Source organism: Seriola dumerili, unplaced genomic scaffold (assembly GCF_002260705.1).
Source record: "Seriola dumerili isolate Sdu_G_001 unplaced genomic scaffold, Sdu_1.0 BDQW01000088.1, whole genome shotgun sequence".
NCBI lineage: Eukaryota > Metazoa > Chordata > Actinopteri > Carangiformes > Carangidae > Seriola > Seriola dumerili.
The window spans coordinates 662317-682606 of record NW_019174343.1 but is presented as its reverse complement, the minus strand read 5'-3'; the positions used below and the strand labels follow the sequence as shown (position 1 = coordinate 682606).

General features: G+C 40.7%; 1 protein-coding gene across 1 annotated transcript; it reads left to right on the top strand.

Annotated features, from left to right (window-relative positions):
- Positions 1-11487: 11487 nt before the first annotated feature.
- On the top strand, positions 11488-18680 carry stmn3 (stathmin 3). Its single transcript, XM_022745374.1, has 4 exons — positions 11488-11596; positions 12311-12489; positions 13909-14100; positions 18621-18680. Exons 1-4 carry the CDS (start codon positions 11515-11517, stop codon positions 18678-18680), a joined length of 513 nt encoding a protein of 170 aa, XP_022601095.1. The 5' UTR covers positions 11488-11514.
- Positions 18681-20290: the final 1610 nt, after the last annotated feature.

The following is a 20290-nucleotide window of genomic DNA, read 5'->3' as shown; positions in this document are numbered from 1 at the left end:
TGTGAGTTCTTGTACGAGGCTGATTGCTTGGTCACTTGTTTCCACCACTTTTAAGCAATCATCAACGTAAAAATGTCTTAACACAGTGTCAACTGCCTCTGCACTCATAAGTCCTCTTGCATCTTCTGCATTTCTTCTCAGAGCGTACGAAGTGCAACTGGGTGAAGATGTAGCACCAAAAAGGTGTACTTTCATCCTGAACTCTTCCATATCGCTGTTTAGATTACCCTCCGGCCACCACAGGAACCGTAGCAGATCTGTGTCTTCCTCCGGGATCCTCACTTGATAGAACACAGACTCCACATCTGCCATCAGTGCCACTGGATGCTCTCTGAATCTTAATAGGACACCAGTGAGGTTGTTAATGAGGTCTGGTCCTTGGAGCAATTGCTCATTTAGTGAGACACCTTGATATGTGGCCGTGCAATCAAAAACTACTCTAATTTTCTTTTTCTTAGGGTGGTACACCCCGTGGTGGGGGATGTACCACACACGTTCATCACTGCGACTGATCTGTTCAGCTGGTATTTTCTCAGCGTAGCCTTTTTCAATGATACCCTTCATGAATGATATGTAATCTTCATGGAAGTCTGGGTTTTTCTTTAACTTCCTCTTGAGATTGTCAGCCCGCTGCTGAGCCATGCAGCGGTTATTTGGCATCTGGACATTTTCATTCCTCAGGGGCAATCTCAGGCTATATTGTCCATCAACCAACTTCGCTGAGCTTGTGACCAGGTGCATAAACTTGCGATCATCTTGAGACATTTCTTCTTTTTCTTCACAGCTTCGTTCTGGGAAATCTGTGTTGTACTGTTTCAACTACAGCTCTTCTATTTCCCTCACAAGAATGTGATTAGCTGTGTAGTTCTGCAGTTTACCATTGTCCATTTTTGGTCCGTCATCTTTTCTAAGAGGTCCATTGATCACCCATCCCAGGGCGTTCTTAACTGCATATGGCCCTTTTCCTTCACTATTTATGACTTGTGTTGAAGAAAATTCACTCAAGTCCTTAGTTTGAAGTTTGCTGTACGGAAGTAAGTTTAATGGTATCCCAGGATACGGTGAGCCAACTGACACAGAGCGGGTCTGAGGCAGTAGACTGACCCCGAGTGTAGGGCAGGGGCCCAGTTATACAGAGAAAGACAAAGGAATGGACACTGTATTTGCATATACCTGGGGTTACAGACATTTGGTCAGACAGGAAAGGAAGTTATAACAAAAGGTAATGTTTATCAAGAGGTCTTGCACCTTGGTTCACGTTATCAGGGGGTAGGGGGTAGGGGGTAGGGGGTTGGATCAGCATATCTATGGATAGGGCAGGCAGGGCCCCTAGACTGAATTAACATTATAGGTAAGATGTTGTTTAGTAAGATGTTGTTAAGACAATGATGCAGACGGTGGGCGAGAATAAACAGGGAAAAGTAGTATCTCCTTGATCAAGGATCAAGGAGTCGACTCAGTGGGGTTATAGAGTTGTTTCTAGGTGTAGCCAGTCTATACTAAAGGATGTGTATTTTCTTCCTCACTTGCCATGGCTCTATGGCTTTTGGGACATTGGCACCAATAAGCATTCCCACTTCCGCTGTAATACGTGGCAGGCGTACTTCTTTCAGATACTGCCATTGCGCAATATCTTCCTGTCGTGGTATGTTTCCCTCCTTCACGGGGATGTGGCTGTGTGTAAACACCTTTGGAAGCTCAATGTATATGTTTTCTTCAAGACCACACACCTCAAGATCTGAAAGAACAACACTCTTCATTAGTTTGTGACTATCAAAGTTGTCTTGAGCCATTGTGTCAAGAAGAAACTGGGTGCTCTTTCCTTTGAGATTTAGTTTCCTCTGAATGTCTTCAGTGCAAAATGTCGCTGTGCTGCCAGGATCTATAAAAGCATATGTTTCCACGTATCTGTCACACTTCCTGGACTTAAGTTTGACTGGTACAACTGCAAGCACACGTTCTTCTTCTCCAGCCCCAGTGTTTCCACATGACTCTTGACCCAACGACACATAGGCACTAGAAACCATGTCATTCTCAGTATTGTTTTCTTCCATCTTTTCTGAAGCACTATCGTCTTCCGTCTTGACATGGAGTATGTCTGGATGCAATCGAGAACAAATCTGACACTTGAGTCTCTTCTTGCAATTCTTACTAAGGTGCCCAAAGGTGAGACATCCAAAACACAGGCCCTTCAGGAAGTCTATCCGTTCTGTGTTTGTCAGCTCTTTAATTTTATTGCAGACGGAAAGAGCATGATTCTTCTGGCAGAATAAACGGGGTTTGTGAAAGGCTGTTACAACACCTTTTGCAGGGACGCTTTTCTTTGCAGTTGCCTCCATGGTTGTGTCCTGTACACCTGTAGCAAACATGCTCTCTCTTTGTCCAGATTTCCTGATGTTTCTCTCTTTTGTAGCCTTTTCTTTTCCTTTGAAGGATTGTGAACTCTCTATAACATCTCCAAAGAGAGGATCCATAGCTACCTTTGCTTGTCTGTCAATGAAATCAACTAGGTGAGAAAACCTTGCTCGTCCTCTTCCTTCCTCATGGATCTTGAATGCTGTTGTTCTCCACTTCTCTCTCATCTTATAGGGAAGCTTTGAAATAACAACTCGCATATTCGTGGGATTATCCATTTCTTCCATAAATTCAATGTCATCCATCGTGTTCCTACATCCAATCAGGAAAAGAGCATAAGCATTCAATGCCTTACCATCTTCTGGTTTAATCTGAGGCCATCTCAAGGCTTTATCCATGTGGGCATTTGCTATCTTCAACTCATCACCATATTGTTTCTTGAGTAACTTTCTGGCCTCATGGTAGCCTCTGTCAGAAGACATATGCTCACAGCTACGAACAAGTTCCTGCGGCTCCCTGCTGGTATACTGCTCTAAGTAGTACAACTTGTCCTGATAACTGTCGGTTTTGCTATCCACAGCATGCTCAAAGACTCTGACAAAGGATTTGTAAGTGAGAGGGTCACCTTTAAAAACTGGAATGTCTTTAGAAGGGAATAATAATAATAACTAGAAAATTCCAGGGAAATTTTGAGTGCCACGGGGGCTACTGCCGGGATGAGTACATGATTTATTTCCAGTGTTCAAAAGTCACCCTGATCATATTCTGGTTTTGAGAAATGTCTTGATATAAAAGACTCTGATATAAAACAATGTCACATCCCTCCATCATGTATTATGTGGGAAATGTCTCATATTCTGTGTTGTTTTTTTTAATAAAACAAGAGGCAACATGTTAAACTGGCATTTAAAGGGTTAAAATCCTGAAAACTAATAAACATTTGGTAGGTTTGAGCAGAACTGAAGTGGTTTAAGAGATGTATGCAAAAAAAAGAAGAAAAAAATATTGATATATGATGATTTTATAGCATTTTCTTTGTGTGTCCTTTTTTGGACGCGAGGAACCCCAGAGGGTACAAAATGTGTTACCAGTGTATAATAGACCTGTAACAGTAACTGGCATTAGATTTTAAAAATATGTCAAAAAAGACACTTTCTTGCAGAAATCCATACCTTCAGCTGTAACACAGCCAAAATGATCAGCTAATCAAAAAAGAAAAGTGAAGAAAATGTCCAAAAAAGGACAGAGGGACCCCTGAGGGTTAATAAATCCCATGAACCGCTATTTAAATTACCACTATTATGTTTTTTCGGTGCTAAATTTAACATTACTGGGGAGGAGAGCAACGCGACTAGAAGTGACAGCGAGAGAGGGCTAGTAGCTTCTCCTCTCCTCTGTCTCAGCGGAGACCGTCACAACTTCATTCACTCATTTAACAAAACAAAAAGAAAAGCAACAAAGGAAGCAGTAAATGGACTTACATATTTAAGACCTAACTAAATGTAATTTAAGACCTAACATGCGGCTAATGTAAAGCTAGCGGAGCTTGGAGAGTTGGTTATCTGGTTGCTAGGCACGCACACACGCACACAGGTCAGGAGCTGCCGTTGCCATGGCAATGTGAAAATCTGCCCAGAATTTGGCTTCTACATGGCTTAAAACAATTGCAAATTATGAGAAAACCGTTACTTCTTTTCAAAAACCGAAAACACCGTGACAGACACTGAAGCCAGAAGTTTCTTACAGTCTCTATTTTATTCAGATATTCCTTAAAATGAGTGAGTAAGCTCAGTGCGAAGACAGAGTGAGATTCTTTTGAAAAAAAAAGACGATTACATTAGGTGTCAATGAGAGTGAGACAGGTATTGCTGCCGGACTCGGCACCCCCGTTTAAATTTTGTGCAGACCCTGCCTGTCAAAGTTACATTTTATGAATCCCAACAACTATGTCTACATTTTCAGAAAGAATTATTTGTCTCCTTTTTACGGTTTGGCCGTGAGCTCGAGTTAAAAATAAAAATAAAGGTTATTTTTTACTGCTTCACGCACTCTAGCCAACTGACGCTGTCACTCTAACTTTGAAGAAAAAGTGATTTACACTCCTCCTTTGAGTGCTCATATTTTGAAAAGTTTACATGTTATGTAAAAACAGTTGCTGTGTTTTGGAGAGAGCAGAAGTTTTCCTCCGTTTTGTAGTTTGAATCACATTTCTACGTGCAGGTATGAGAGAGCTGGGTGACTCAGAAAAAAGGTGAAATTTTGTAGAAAAGGCACTCCTCTCAGCTATTCTAGCTGTAGAGGAGTGCCTCGGAGCTGAGCAACCGTGGCACTAATAATACATTTTATTTGGCAGCACCTTTCACAGCACTCAAGGACACTTTACAGAAGATTAAAAACACAATAAAAATAATAAAAACAACAGACGGTTAAAAAGAAAACAATGAAATTATAGTGAATAAGCAGATTGAAACAGATGAGTTTTGAGTCTTGATTTGAAGGGAGATAAGACCTTGTTTGTTGTTTTACAAGCATCTCAGTAATTGCATTTTGCTTCTGCATTACCTCATACAGCCCTCTTCCACTGTCTGCCACCTGTGGGTTGCTATTGCCACGAGGTTTGTTCTGTTGTGTGTCTGGTGACGACTGCGCAAACATACCAGGAACATATGCTGCTTGTCCTCCTGCAGCAACATTTGAGGTTAGCATAGCACCGTCACTCTCTTCTTTAGGTTTACTTCGTGAATGCTTTCATGATGCATTACTGTGAATACTTCCTTTCACACTCTCATATTCTTCAAACACCTTGAGTTTTGCATTAGACTCTGCAATAGCTGTTTCTAGTGCAAGCTGTTCCATTTTAGCTTTCAGCTGCAGCTCTTCCTTCTCCAATGATTGTTTCCTTTGTAAGGCTGCTGCACGTGCCATCAAGGCTGCATGATCTGCGGCTGCCTTTAGAGCTGCTGAAGTCCCGGTGTTTGTTGATGAAGAAACTGAGGATTTCTCTTTACTATGACGACCTATTCCAGCTTGTGATATGCTGTCTTCTGCTTTGACGTCATCCTGACCAAGCTTGTTTCCTGGATTCCCACTTGCACCTTTAACTTCATCTTCATTATTTTTATCTGCTAATTTCTTCCTCATTGCAGCACACCAGTTTTCAGTGTTCTCAACAAAGTCTCTCAAAGGTGTGGTTCTTGGTTCATACCAATTATGTTGATCTATTTGTCCCTCATCTTCATCCATTAAAGCAACAACTGCAGCATTTATATCCTCAAACTCAATAAATGCTTCGTGAAAATTATCATGACGCAGCTCTTCCACTTCATCCACATTTGAACCATCAAGCTTCAAGCTTTCAATATTTTTCATCATGCTTGTAAGATGGGATAATTTTCCTCTTCTTGATCAATAAGTCTGCTTATTTTGTAATCTCTTGCCTTTTCTGTGGGCTTTGGCACCCTCTTCTGGTCAGATTCTTCCATGGCCACAGCACAAACCACTTGACTTAGAATTCAGCTTAAAAACAGTCTGTTTTCCAAGGAAAAACTAATGCCCAACAGTATCTTCGTATACACATCAGTATCCAACGACTAGCTGATATTCAAATCCACTTCAATGAAATGCATTCACCATATATGTGCTGCGCAGCTCCGACAGGCTGGAGTTATCTTTCCGCGTGTTAGCTTAATTAGCAGGTGAAATCTTGTTGCAAAGCATCCACAGACTTACTTATTCCAATTTCCAGTATGAGGACTTGTCTCCTCATCCGTGTAGAAACGGCTTTAATCCAAATTCGTCCGTTCTTCTTTCCACTGAGAGCGGAGTTTTTTGACTCATATGTAGCGGCAATCTTTCTTCCTACCAGTACTCCGCTTTACCACTACTATTAAGCAGTCTTCTTGGCAATAAGCTTGACACAAAAAGAATCTTCAGAGGCAGTAACTCCGTTCAAAAAATAACTTTACTTAAAAAGCAAAAAACAAAGTTACAAGATTCAATCTCAGGTATCGTCAAAAAACTGTCTTGCTCCTGGTCTGAGAGCTAAGCTACTGTGATGTCATCAGCAGCATAATTAAAGGAGCAGTTCAACATTTTAAAGGAAAACTACTAACTATTGTAAGCAATACAAATATGGCTCTTACACATTAAATGAAATAACATATAAAACTACTTGCACTAATAATGGCAGAGAGGAATAATAGGAGTGTTGATTGCATATTACATCCTTCAAACCTGGAATTAATCATGATACAAGTGGTTAACTGATCAAACAACAATATAAACATTTACCAAAGCTAATAGTCTATAAATGTGGATTACACAGCAGTTCTTTGACTGTAATAATAATAATATGGACATTCTGGATGTCATGTAGTGTGTGTTACCTCGTGTGAAGGATGCTGACAGTATGGTCACATGAAGGACATTGTCTTAAAATCTACATGTTACATTTCAAACATTCTATGGGATAGAAGTTTAGGATTAAACTATTGCATAGGAACATCTCATGAGTTACAGAACAGCTAGATATTTAATTTTACATTCTTCCTCAGATCTGTGTCTGTGAAGAGAGTTCTGCTGGTCACTACCCAGGATTGGAATGTGGGTTGTAGTTTATGACTCTTATCTAGAAAGGGGCAGAGGAAGGGAGGTTGGTGTGTGTGTGTGTGTGTTTGTGTGTGTTCATGCATGGCACAGAGAGGCCAGGATTCACACTTTAGTGTTAATCAGTCCTTTTGTTGTTACTGGTCCTATATAAGAACAATCAAATATCATTAGACAGAGTCTTATTGTTACAAACTGGAGATTTTGCCTATATTCTCCAGTTGCCTGGTGTCCATTGGTTAATCCTCTGGAGCTGACCCTTTGACCTTTGGTCTGGTTCTGTGTCGTTCGGACATGCTAACAGCATGGTCTGTTTGTGGAAGAGGGATCCTATGTCTCTGTTTCCTATCAATGTGATAGTTTGATAGTGGGAAGAGTCGCAAAGTGTCAGTTGTGGGTCTGTAACTCTGCATGTCCTTAAAATGAACTTCCTTAATGGCTTGTGACTGATGCCAGGCCACGTATGTACGCTACACCTGATAACACCTGAGGACATCAGCCAATAACATCTGAGCACAGCTGTCAAAAGTTCCTGCTTCAACAACATAATCAAGGACATGAGTGTAATAAGTCTGGAGGAGACACAGCTCATGAGCAGCTGTGTGGTGCAGTAACATGTACATCACACACAACAGAATTCAATACAGACACTGTAACATGTCTCATCTGAAAACAGCTTTAAAGTGTCTGTAAGTGAGACCAGGCTGTCTGACCTCAGTGCTTAAATATCAGTATATGATTTTCCCTTTCAACTCTCCTCTGGATTAATTATTTTTCAGTGGTCATCTTCATGCTGAGTGAATGAACACACTGAACACATTTATTTTGAAAAGACAGTAATGGATGATATCATCTCCTCTTATTTTTTAATTCTTATGAACGTGATATCTCAGTAACACCTGGAGGGAACTTATTCAAATTTAGCACAAACATTCACTTAGTCTCAAGGATGAAGTGACTAAAATTTGGTGGTCAAAGATCAAAGGTCAAAGTCACAGTGAATTCACAAAACACATCTTTGGCCATAACTCCTGAATTCATATGGCACAAATGTCTTAAAAGATAAATGATGAAGTGATGGCATTTTGTAGCCAAAAGGTCAAAGGTCAACTTCACTGTGAAATCATAATGTTCTGAAAAACACCTCTGGCCATCATTCAACAATGTAGCTGTGTCTCAATCCAGAGGTCTCATGAAAAACACGGGAGGCCAACAGCTGGATCCTTCATGGCCCAACCTATCCCAAGAACTGGGCCACAGCTAATAACTCAGGAAGGACAGAGTGGGACCATATTTTCTGATACTTAACTGATTGAGTAAACAACCATGACGTGGTAATTCTAGTTGTTTTGTGCAGTGCTGTCAAACCATGACACAGAAAGAGCCATAGTACGAAGACTGTTTGTGTCAGGAGGTTGCACTGTAAGACCAAACATGAGGAAAGGGGAGAAATAAGAGACAAAAGAGGCCATTTCATTTACCTGTGTGCACATGAACAGGTGTCACCAATAAGACAGGAAATGTTTTTCAGTATTTAAAGACTCTGCACACTCACACAGGTGTTTGAGTTAGAGTGGCGGATTAGACAAATGAAGGAATTACTGTATGTTCCGTCACCAGGCAAATAGACCTGTGCTGTCACCAGGCAAATACACCTTTTTCACAGCATGTGTCAAAGCAGAAAAAGCACAGATGTAGTTACTAAAATTGATGATGGCATATGCTAATGCTATATTCCATTTAGGGCCCATTCCAAGGTTTGGTGTTGGTGGTATTGTGGATGCTGGTTCACTGTAGAGGCCTCCAGGGATACATAACAGACAGAGTCATCATCAGTGTCAGTAGTTCATCCAGCCTTCTCCTCAGTGTGTGACAGGTGGCTCTGTGCCACTGGAGCGTCAGACGTGTGATGCTTTATGAACCTGCCATGCTCATGCACAGCTCAGCATTAGAATCAATCTGTTCCTGGTATCATCTGTAAACAGGTGATTGGTGTCTTTCTTCACATGTGTCACATGTAATAATAATAATATGGACATTCTGGATGTCATGTAGTGTGTGTTACCTCGTGTGAAGGATGCTGACAGTATAGTCACATGAAGGACATTGTCTTAAAATCTACATGTTACATTTCAAACATTCTATGGGATAGAAGTTTGGGATTAACCTATTGCATAGGAACATCTCAACAGCTAGAGAACAGTTAGATATTTAATTTTACATTCTTCGTCAAATCTGTGTCTATGAAGAGAGTTCTGCTGGTCACTACCCAGGATTGGAATGTGGGTCGAAGTTTATGACTCTTATCTAGAGAGGGACAGAGGAAGGGAGGTTGGTGTGTGTGTTCATGCATGGCACAGAAAGGCCAGGATTCACACCTTAGTGTTAATCAGTCCTTTTGTTGTTACTTGTCCTATACAAGAAACAATCAAATATCATTAGACAAAGTCTTATTGTTACAAACTGGAGATTTTGCCTATTTCTCCAGTTGTCTGGTGTCCATTGGTTGATCCTCTGGAGCTGACCCTTTGACCTTTGGTCTGGTTCTGTGTCATTTGGACATGCTAAAAGCATGGTCTGTTTGTGGAAGAGGGATCCTTTGTCTCTGTTTCCTATCAATTTGATAGTTTGATGGTGGGAAGAGTCGCAAAGTATCAATTGTGGGTCCGTAACTCTGCATATCCTTATAATGAACTTCCTTAATGGCTTGTGGCTGATGCCAGGCCACGTATGTACGCTACACAGTCCAGAGCCTGAACACATCTGAACTTCAGCTGCTGCTCTGTTCCCCCTGTGTGGACATGATGTTACACAATGTAAGGTAAAACGGTCCAAGGTTTCAACAGTTCAGGTCTCATTGACCTCACAGTGTCAGGTAGTGGTTCTCTGTTTAGCTTCTGTTATCACTGATAGTGCCCCTCCAGAGACACTACTATCCTTCATTGCTAGGGTAACCAAGGTCTCATATGTAAGGTAGTAGAGAGAAACATACACTTAGAGAGAACTACCCAAATCAATTCCAGTCAAGGTTTAAGTAATTGGGTAAGAACATGTAACAGTGACCAATAGAGTCTTCACACACACAGGTTTAGACTATAGTTTGATCTAATTTGGAGTATATATTTATATATATATATGTGTAAATACATGTCAGACCAGATGTCTTCAGGAGGTTGGTGAGAACTGCTCTCATTCACTGCTGTCATTGTTCTGCTCATCACTTTCTCTGCAGCGCCTCAAGCTGTTAGTTAATACTCTGCATGGAGTGGTCTCTGGTCGTCAGTTGCTGACGCTGCCGACTGACCAAAACATCAGTGTGTGTGTGTGTGTGTGTGTGTGTGTGTGTGTGTGTGTGTGTGTGTGTGTGTGTATGTGTCTGTTTGTGGTGTGTGCGTGTTTACCTTTCATTCACTTTGTGAAATCAGTATTCCTCTTTCACCATAACCTGATTCAGTCCCCTATTTTCCTGATTCAACATAAACTAATTATTATTTCTTTATTCCTAATTTACTTTAACAAATAGTGATAAAAACTCAAAGTGTAAATAAAACTACGTAAAATGACTTCATCCAGTATTTGTGCTGGATAATGACCTCTATGCTTCTGATTGGCCGACAGGTGTTTTTCAGTTTTTCAATAACTTCAGGTTTAACTCTGGGTTTTCAGTCCTACGACAGTGGTTCACTAAAGCACCATGCTAACTGATGCTGAACCCCTAACCTGCTCCAGAGCAGGTTAACTTAGAGGATCAGATAAAAACCTGTCAAAAGCTAAACCACTGACCAACCATATTACTGGAAAAACTGAATCATCATTCCTACAGGACCCTGATGGGGACAAAAGAGATTTTCTTTTTTTCCTCTTCTTTCTCTCCTCTCTGCAGCAGAAACAGTTTAACATTAACTTTAACTGTTTTATCACATGTTCATAACAGTTTGTTCATCATCAGGCTGAAGAGAAGAATACTCTATAAGAAACTTTACAATACATCCTTAGTCTGACTTCAATAGAAATTATATTTAGAAATACATTTTTTATTGCAGTCATGTGACCATATTGTTTACAGTTCACCTTGCTGAATTTCACTTTATGACACTGCTATATGTGAGTTTACTGGCAGGAATCAGTGTTTCTTCACCTATCATGTTAAGTACTTTATTCATGGCTCTGACAATGTTGCTTATAATTAACAAGTCTGTACAGGTTATCATGACAGACAATGTTGTCAGACCTCTGATTGTCATCCCATTGTGTTTTAATATAGAACAGAATTGACTGTCCTGATGTCCTGGACTGATTAAAGGTGGATAAAGGATTAAAGAGGAGCTGCTTTCTTTTCTTAATTTTAATAATGGACACAGGCATATGAAGAAATGTATGACAACCAGACCCAGGACCTATGTTTACACACATTTATTCTATGTTTTTCTAGTGTTGTCTTTTACCCACAGAGGTGAGTCAGGTTTGATCCAGTTGACAGGGTCCAGGTGGTCTCATGTGGATTAACATGTTGTTGTTGTTGTCTGTCTCTGTATAACAGTCTACACGGACAAGATGAAGGAGATGTCCATGCTGTCTCTGCTCTGCTCCTGCTTCTATTCACAGCCACATCCTAACAGCCTCTATCAGTATGGAGGTAAGTCTTTCTGACTGTATGTCTGACTGTCTCTGTCTGTCTGACTGTCTGTCTGTCAGTCAACCTGACTGTCCGACTGTCTGTCTGTGTGCCTGTCTGTCTATACGACTGTCTGACTGTTTGTCTGTCTGTCTGACTGTCGATCTGTCTATCTGTCGCTCTGTCTGTCTGACTGTCTGTCTGTCTGTCTGTTTGTCTGTCTGTCTGTCTGTCTGCTCTTACAGCCTCTCTTATAGATCAAAACACAAACAACTTCAGAAAACATCAATTTGACAACACATGAGCTGCAAATATTCATAACACCAAATACACAAATGTGCTGTATATGTATTATAATACATCCATGTGCACTTGTTCAATGATTTTAACTTCTGGAAACACTTCCATTGTTGTCAGTGCTACTTACAGCATGTTTGTGTATTTGCTTGTGTTGTGAGTATTTGCAGCTCATGTGTTGTCAAACTGATGAAGATATTTTCTTCAGTTGTTTATGTTTTGTTTGTTTGTATGTGTTTTCTTAAGCTGCAGTGTGTTGAGCTCTCAGGGCAACCGTACTGATGCCTTTTGAATGGTGAAGAACAACAGAAAAGAAGGAGAGAGAAAGAAAGAAAGAAAGAAAGAAAGAAAGAAAGACAAACAAACAAACAAACAAACAAACAAACAAAAAAAGAAACAGCTCTCTAACTGGTGTCTCACCCTGTGACTCTGTGTCAGACCTGGAGGTGAAGGGCCTGAACAAGCGAGCCTCAGGACAGTCTTTTGAAGTGATCTTAAAGGATCCTGGTCAGTCTGGGGACAAAGCCCAGCCTCAGCCGTTACGGACGACTCCGAGGAGGGAGGTGTCCCTGGAGGAGCTGCAGAAGAGGCTGGAGGCAGCTGAAGAGAGGAGGAAGGTGGGTCCAGGGGGTCTTCTCATCAACAATAATTAATAATAACAATTAATCTCATTTTCCACCGCTAATTTTTTTCCCACTCTACTGATTCTATAATAGCTGTACATGTATAGTCCTTTTCTACTGCCTGGTACCAGCTCCACTGTACTGTTCAGTGAACATTATAGGTGTTACTTTTCCCTGTTTGGACTGAGCCAGGACAGCTGGTCCTCCCATGCTCCCAGTCTTTATGCTAGGCTAACTATAGCTGTGTTTCCATTAACCTGCTTACTATGCTATTTGAAATTATGAACTAAAAAACGAGTAATGGAAACATGTGAATTTCAAAAAAACATTTATACACTCAATGAGGTTGTTTTCAGACTATTAGACAACGCAATGTTTCACTAATGTGAAATGGAAACATTTTTTTATTTCAGTCACATGACCTAACATTACAGAATATTAGGATATGTAGTCGCTGGCAGATATGAGAGGTTTGTTTTCTGTCATTACCTGCACCAGATGCCCTTGTCACCTTCGGTTAAATACAACAGCTACTGCGGTGGATGTAATCGTCCCAATAATTAACAGATGCTGATAATCTGTCATCATGTTTAATTTGACTGATATCATGAGAGGAGAAAACCCAGCTTTATTCACAGAACATCACTCAGTGGAAACACAGAACATTCACAACTTTGTTTTGTCGACTTTTTCAAAAAAGATGCTTCTATTTTGCATAAAACTGCCATGGAAACACGACTCAGCTGGTTTGTGATATGCTCATGTCATATTGTTGTTGTAACTGTGAGCAGCCTGTTGATTGTTGTGTTACTCTGCAGTGTTTTGATCACAGAGGATGAAACTTCCTCCCAGATTATGACATATGTTCAGAGGTAGTTTCAGTCATCACATGTCCTGTGGCAGTGGTGAACTCCACAGAGCTCCACAAACCATGATGCTGACTCAGACTGGACTTTGACACATGCTGAAGACTTAGTGTACCAATTAAACATGATGATCTTGACAGTGATAGAGACATGATCAGCAGGGTGTGCACAGCTACACAACAGAGAAAGAAACACAACAGACATCTGTGACTCCACATTAATTAAGCATCCATCACCAAGTCACTGAGCAGGTTGAACTGTAAACAAGCAGCACAAAATGTGTTTCTGTTTTCAATCTAAAGATTCAAAGGATAATTCAGTGACTCACTGAGAAGATAATTATCCGAGGGAGTGTACAGAAACTCCAGTGGCTGGCAGGTTTTTATTTCAACAGCACAAGTCATAAATAGATTTCTGAAATGTACAAGTCATCAAATCAACCCTGCAGATAATATACACAACACACCTCACCTTAAAGAAGGTTCATTCTTTTCTTTCTGTTCTTTGCTCTGTTCTCTTTTCCCCACCCCCCAAAACCATGCTGTAGTCCCAGGAGGCTCTAGTGCTGAAACAGCTGGCTGAGAAGAGGGAGCACGTGCAGGAGGTCCTCCACAAGGTGCACAAGGAAAACAACAATTTCAGCAAGAAGACGGAGGAGAAACTCATCCAAAAGATGGAGGTCAACAAGGAGAACCGGGAGGCCCACCTCAATGCCCTCAAACAGAGGCTGCGTGAGAAAGCAAGTCTTCCCATACCCTCATCATTAATGTCATTTCATTTATCCAGGGTCCAGCTTTATTTTTATAGTCACACATCCAAAACAAACCAAATGAATCCTAGTTCATCAAATGATCAGAGTTTTACTCAACAATGTTGAATGTGGGAATGAAAAATATAGACAGTAATGTTTCTGCACCAAATTAAAGTTCTGGTCCTGAAAGGGAAATTGAAACAGCTGGTATGGTTCATAGACTGTAAATAAAGATGGACATAATGTCCATGACATGACCTACATGTGTCTGAAGAGCGGTTTTGAAGTTCAAAGATAGCTGCTTCACCATCTTGCCATCGCCATCTTGGGAGTGTCTGACTCCACCCCTAACTCCCAACTAATCCAAAAATGGTCAAAGAGGTGGGGCATGTGTGGAGCGGAGAGTTCTGTTCTTCCGATTTGTGGCAAGCATATACTCACCCACCTGTCACTCAAAGAGGCCACTCCCTCATTTCTACATAACTTGAAGCCTTAATCAAATGTAAACAGGTGAGTTATGTAAACAGTTGTCATGAAGGAGGAAATTAGCTCTAGAGCCCAAAACTGTTTTTGTCACCGGCCGGCCCATATAACTGGGGCAGCGACCCATTGGTTCATTTTTTCTTATGACACCAGACTGGCCCATTCACATCTCCTACTGTGCTGGCCCCACCCCTCCCTCTCTGTCCTCTCTGTGTCCCGTGTCCGCAGAGTTACACACCTGTGGACGAAGGAGGGAGATGTTCAAAATGGACAGACAGCAACATCAAAAACAGAAGAAGAGAGGTGCGGAGAAGCTGCGAGCAAGAAAAATAAAGAATTTACATGCAGAGGCCGTCAAGTGTGCCAAAATCCCACATATGTTTGCTTCAGGGGCCGCAACAGCCTCAACTTCTATGGCATCTTCGTCCAGCAACAGGTGAAAGGAGGAGAGCAGACAGAGGAGCAGGAAGAGATGCAGGAGTGTGACAGGGAAGCCGAGGAGCACAGTGAGCAGGAGGTCGAAGTGTGTAGTATAGTCGAAGTAGAAGCAGAAGGTAGCATGCAGGTAAAAAGGGACACTGAGGGAGTAATGTTAGGCTGTGTATGCCGACATGTTGATGATGATGCTGAGTAACGTTAATTCCATTCAAGTGGATGATAATAATAAGATAATGGTCTCATAAAGAGACCATCATCAGCTAACGTTCCTGCTGATGCTCACTCAGGCAATCAATGCCAAATAGCTTATTTGTTAGAGCATATATCATATCATATCATATCATATCATATCATATCATATCATATCATATCATATCATAATATTAACAAAGCCACATGACTGCCAGGGAGTCAGTCAAGAGTGAATGAGTAAACTGGTACACTTGCCCATGGCACAAAAAAAAACAGCTGTAGTACAGTACACATATTGAAGGGGACTGCAAAAGAGGTGTGGTGGGTGGTGTTCAACTGATTGAGAGGGGGCCAGTCTGGGCCAAAATTGCCATGGCCGATTTTTTGTCGCAGTCCACCCCTGGTCTCGGGAGATCTGATCACAGCTCTAAGTTCAGGTGTGAACACATCCAAGACACATTGAGGACGCATTTGAGATCTGATCACTCAGATCACATTCAGAGGTTACAGAATGTGTGCATGAATGTGTCCTGGGACATATTGAAGGACCAACTACCCTACTGATGTCCTTGTACCACCATAATTTATAATGAACTAAAGATATTTTACTATGTCAAATTGATAAATCTTTATTTCATTAGAGCTGTGAGCAGAGCAAAGATTCCCTCAACCCCTCTATACCACTCTGTCTCTTTCTCTTTCACACAAACAAAGTCACAACAGACCTGCCTGTCTGATTGTCTAAAGCACTTAGCGTGTTTATTTGCATATAAATTAGGGAAGTGAGATCTGATCATAAGTGGTCACTGGAGACATATTTTAATACCAGGTGTGAACAGACCAAAGTCTCACCACTCAGCAGTTATCTTGGTATCACCACAGGGCAGTTATTTCAGGCTGCTCCCCCCACCATAGGTGCGCACTGGTACTTAAACAAATAGCACTACATCTCTGCTGTCGAGTGGTCTGGAACCAGAAATAACAAGAAGACAGTCTGAGACTGACACAACCACTGCAGCAACACGGCAATAGATTGAGTGAGATTATTAACAATGTACTATTCGCTGTCCTCCACATGTAGCTGGAGTCATTTGATTTCTATTAGTAAAATGTATAGCTAACAGAAAAATGCAGAGGTCACTCTGACGCCATCTTCTCCACTTGGTGCTCACTGAAGCACCAAGCTGTATGAGTGAGGCTGGAGCTGCAGTGAGCAGTCAGGCTGGGACACTTATTGTTCAGAGCTTTGTGAAAATGAGCTAAATGAGCTGGGGTTGGGTTTATTTTAAATTTGTGACATTGTGAAAGTTTTAGTTGAGTATTTGCAGGATGTTTGTTTGTCTGGTTGTGTTGTGTATACTTGCAGCACACCTGTTGTCAAATCAATGAAGGTGTTTTCTTATTTTGCTTTTGTTTTGTCTGTGTGCATGTGTTTTCTTAAACTGCACTGAGTTGAGCTCTCAGGGCCATCGTACCCTTGGGCTCCAGTGACTCACTGTCACTAAATGGTATTATGAGACAGGGCTGGTTAGCATGCTAACTTCAGTAGAAGAAAAGATGTGATAGGTTAGTTAGGGCTGGGCAATTAATCAAATTTTATTTCCAGCGTGTTTGTATTCTTCTTCTTTGGCAATTTCGGATGGCTCTGCCTGATGCACGGATTACGATACAGCCACAATTGCAGTTACAAACGTCAAATCCACCGAGTACCAAGGAGGAGGTACGAAATTTGACGGAGGCAGCCGCCTCCCGATTCTCTATGCAGGAAAAACTCTACATTATCCAGCCGATTGTTCTGGGTTTGTTCTTAAAATCAGTCTGAAATGGATAGAGCATCATCTGAACTGTCGTTTAGAAATTCAGTTGCAGGTCGGGGGGGTGGGGTGGTATTGAAATTTTTTTTTTTTTTTTTTTCAGTTTTTTTCCAAAGTCAATGAGAAATTTTGCTGAATAATCGTGATTTCAATATTGATCAAAAGTAATCGTGATTATGATTTTTGCCATAATGGAGCAGCCCTAAATTTCAGTTACTTTATTTGTACCTGTAGGTTAATTTGGTTTGCAGTAAAGAGTCATCAGTGTTACAGAGACAGAAACAGAAGCAAAGCAAGACTGTGCACCACTGTTTACCTTTATCTCTGTGCACCATGACACAATTAGATTGTTATAATAAAGCCACTTCCAGTTTCTGCTTGTCTCCTACAGTGACTCTGACCCTGATTCAGTTTCACTTCTGATGAAATGCAGCATATTGAGTATTTTAAGACAAAATCTCTGGAAGCAGGAAACACAGCCTCTTGACTGTGGGCGTGGCAGCTGATCAGCCAAGTCTTAGTCTCATGTTTACTTCTCTTGATCTCAATGGGATTCACACTGACTGTCAAACACTGCTCAGACTGTGTTTCCTTTCCACTTCCAAATGAAAAGTCTCCCTTTACCCATCTTTCTGCAACCTTTTCAGATAGGAAACTTTGAGCGCAAAATATTTGTTATTTTCCGTTTTTGTTAGATTTTTATTCATTCACTTTTCAGAAGGACATGTGAGTGTGTGTTGTGATGCTGGTAAATAGCTAATCAGATGATTAGCTCAAACCAACAACCAGTGAATTCACCTGCCGTGGCAGCATATAAACTGGGACCTAAATGGACTTTGAATAAATTAAATACAGTTCAACTGAAAAATGAATGAAAATGATTTGAATGTATTTTTTCTTTTTTCTCTCTTAGAACAAATACACAGCAGGTCAGCTGTTGTTTGTTTTTCCTGCCTGTTAAAGTTGCCATAGATGTCATTTACCATGGCTGTGGTCAGTCACAGCAACAAACAGAGAAACAGGACCAAATATGGAAAAGTAACAAAACAGTGATGTGATGTAACCAAAACTATAGAACTCAGGGAGACATACAGTGAGCTGACCCTGGATCAGTGGACAGAAGGCTGGACAGGAGGAAAAGAGAGGATGTTATTATTGATTATATGTCATATACCTAAAAAAAACACAGTGGTGAAAACATTGTCCTGAGAGACTGAGCAACTTAATTTACATGAAACTTTACATAAAATGTGTGACACCTGTGTTCCCAGTGGTTGTAAACTGCAGTGAATGCTGGTTTGATGACTTTATGTCGCTGCATGCTGTTGGGTTCAGTTTTAGACACCAACAGCTCAGATCAAACAGGATCTGATCTGAGAAACAGGTTGGACAGAGCTGATGCTTCCTGAAGTTTCTGCATCTTTGTGTTTCTCAGCAGTCAACTGTATTTCTGCTGTTCACGTATAAAAAAATGTGGTGCCTCTAAGTTTCATGTTCCACTAAAGTCCTACCTTCTGTCATTCTTTAGTTGTCAGGTTTAACTTTGTTTCTTGTGTATCTGACAGTTTCTGTGTCTTACAGGAAGTCCACGCCGCTGAGGTTCGGCGGAACAAGGAGCGTCAGACCGACCTCTCCGGCTGAGGATGTTCTCTACTCTCTGGGTTCTACTTCTGACACTCTTCAAAGTTTTCACCATTATAATCCCACAGTGCACCTTTCAGGAGTTAATCAGCACCAAATACTGTTACACATCTGTTTCATTTGTGGTTAACCACACACACATCTGGAAGAGCAGAGTGTTGTACAGCTGAAATAAAGTCCAGTCCTTGGCCAAACAAGGTCGGTTATTCTGTTATTCTGAGTTTTTATGTTAAAATGATATTCTCTAAATAAGAAGTACACCTGACAAAGCACAGGAAAGATGAAATATATGAAAGCCTGGAGAGTCAACTAGATTTGTTTGTTTGTTTTTATTTTTGTTTTTTTTTCATTAGTTTTTCCTGTTTTCACAAATGGAAAAATGAAAAGAAAACTTGTGATCCTAGCAAAAAATCTAAGAATGCACCTGCTGTCAGGGCTTCCACAGATTTATATAATAAGGTCTGATCAAATATTAGTTTGAGTGAACAGGTGAGATTCTGTGTGTGTGTGTGTGTGTGTGTGTGTGTGTGTGTGTGTGTGTGTGTGTGTGTGTGTGTGTGTGTGTGTGTGTGTGTGTGTGTGTGTGTGTGCTGAACAACAAGTAAACAACAGTTTAGCTTGTAAAAGTAGCAAAAACAGAGAACAAGGCTCAGGTTTAAAATATTATGTTTAACGATAATTAGATAATTAACACAATTCACTTTATTACCATCACTGCAATTTTACTTCAGTCATGAGCTGGTGGAAGGTAAATTAATGTCTAACCCATACAAATATGTATGGGTATGCTTATATTGTAGATATACTGTATTTTACATAAATATATATCCTGCTAAAGCCTGTTAGAATATGTTGATATTATATACAGTTGGGTTCAAAAGTCTCAGATCATTTTCCTAGAATAGGGAGATAGACACATTGAAATGAATGAGAAATCAATTAAAAAAACATTTACAAAACATTAGAATTTTATGTCATTTTAATAAACTCTTGTATATATAAATTAAATATGTATTGATAGCATATTTGCTTGCAACATGTTATACCATATAAATTCATTTTTAATATATAGGCTACAAATACAATTTTAATATGGGTATTTCATATAAGTTGTAAACTTATATCTTCACATATCAGAGAAGATGTGTGTGTGCAATAATAATATATCCTCTTATTGGTGACATATATGGCAACATCACTCAAAAGGAGTGAACAAATGATATTTTCTGCACCAGCGTCAAGAAAATGAAACAAAAACGGGTGAAACGACCCTGATGTCAAACTTTCCCTCTCTTTGACAAAGTGTCGTTAACACTTGTGTAATGACAGTCAGCAACAGTGAAGAAGAACAGAGGAACATCCTGACTGAGCGGGCACCTGCAGGTTCACAGGGAACCTAACATGAGCAAGCACCATCTTTTTAACAACTGTGCGTGCGCGCGCAGTGTGTCGTTTGACAGGGTGGGGGCCACAAAACGCATGCTTATCATTCTAACCTGATGCTGACGCAAAACATGGGAAACGAAACTTAAATGAGCCAGTCCCACCCCGGTGATCAGACTCCCGCCTATTTGACGGGCTCCAGTTGTGTTCCGGATCAGGGAGGTGTT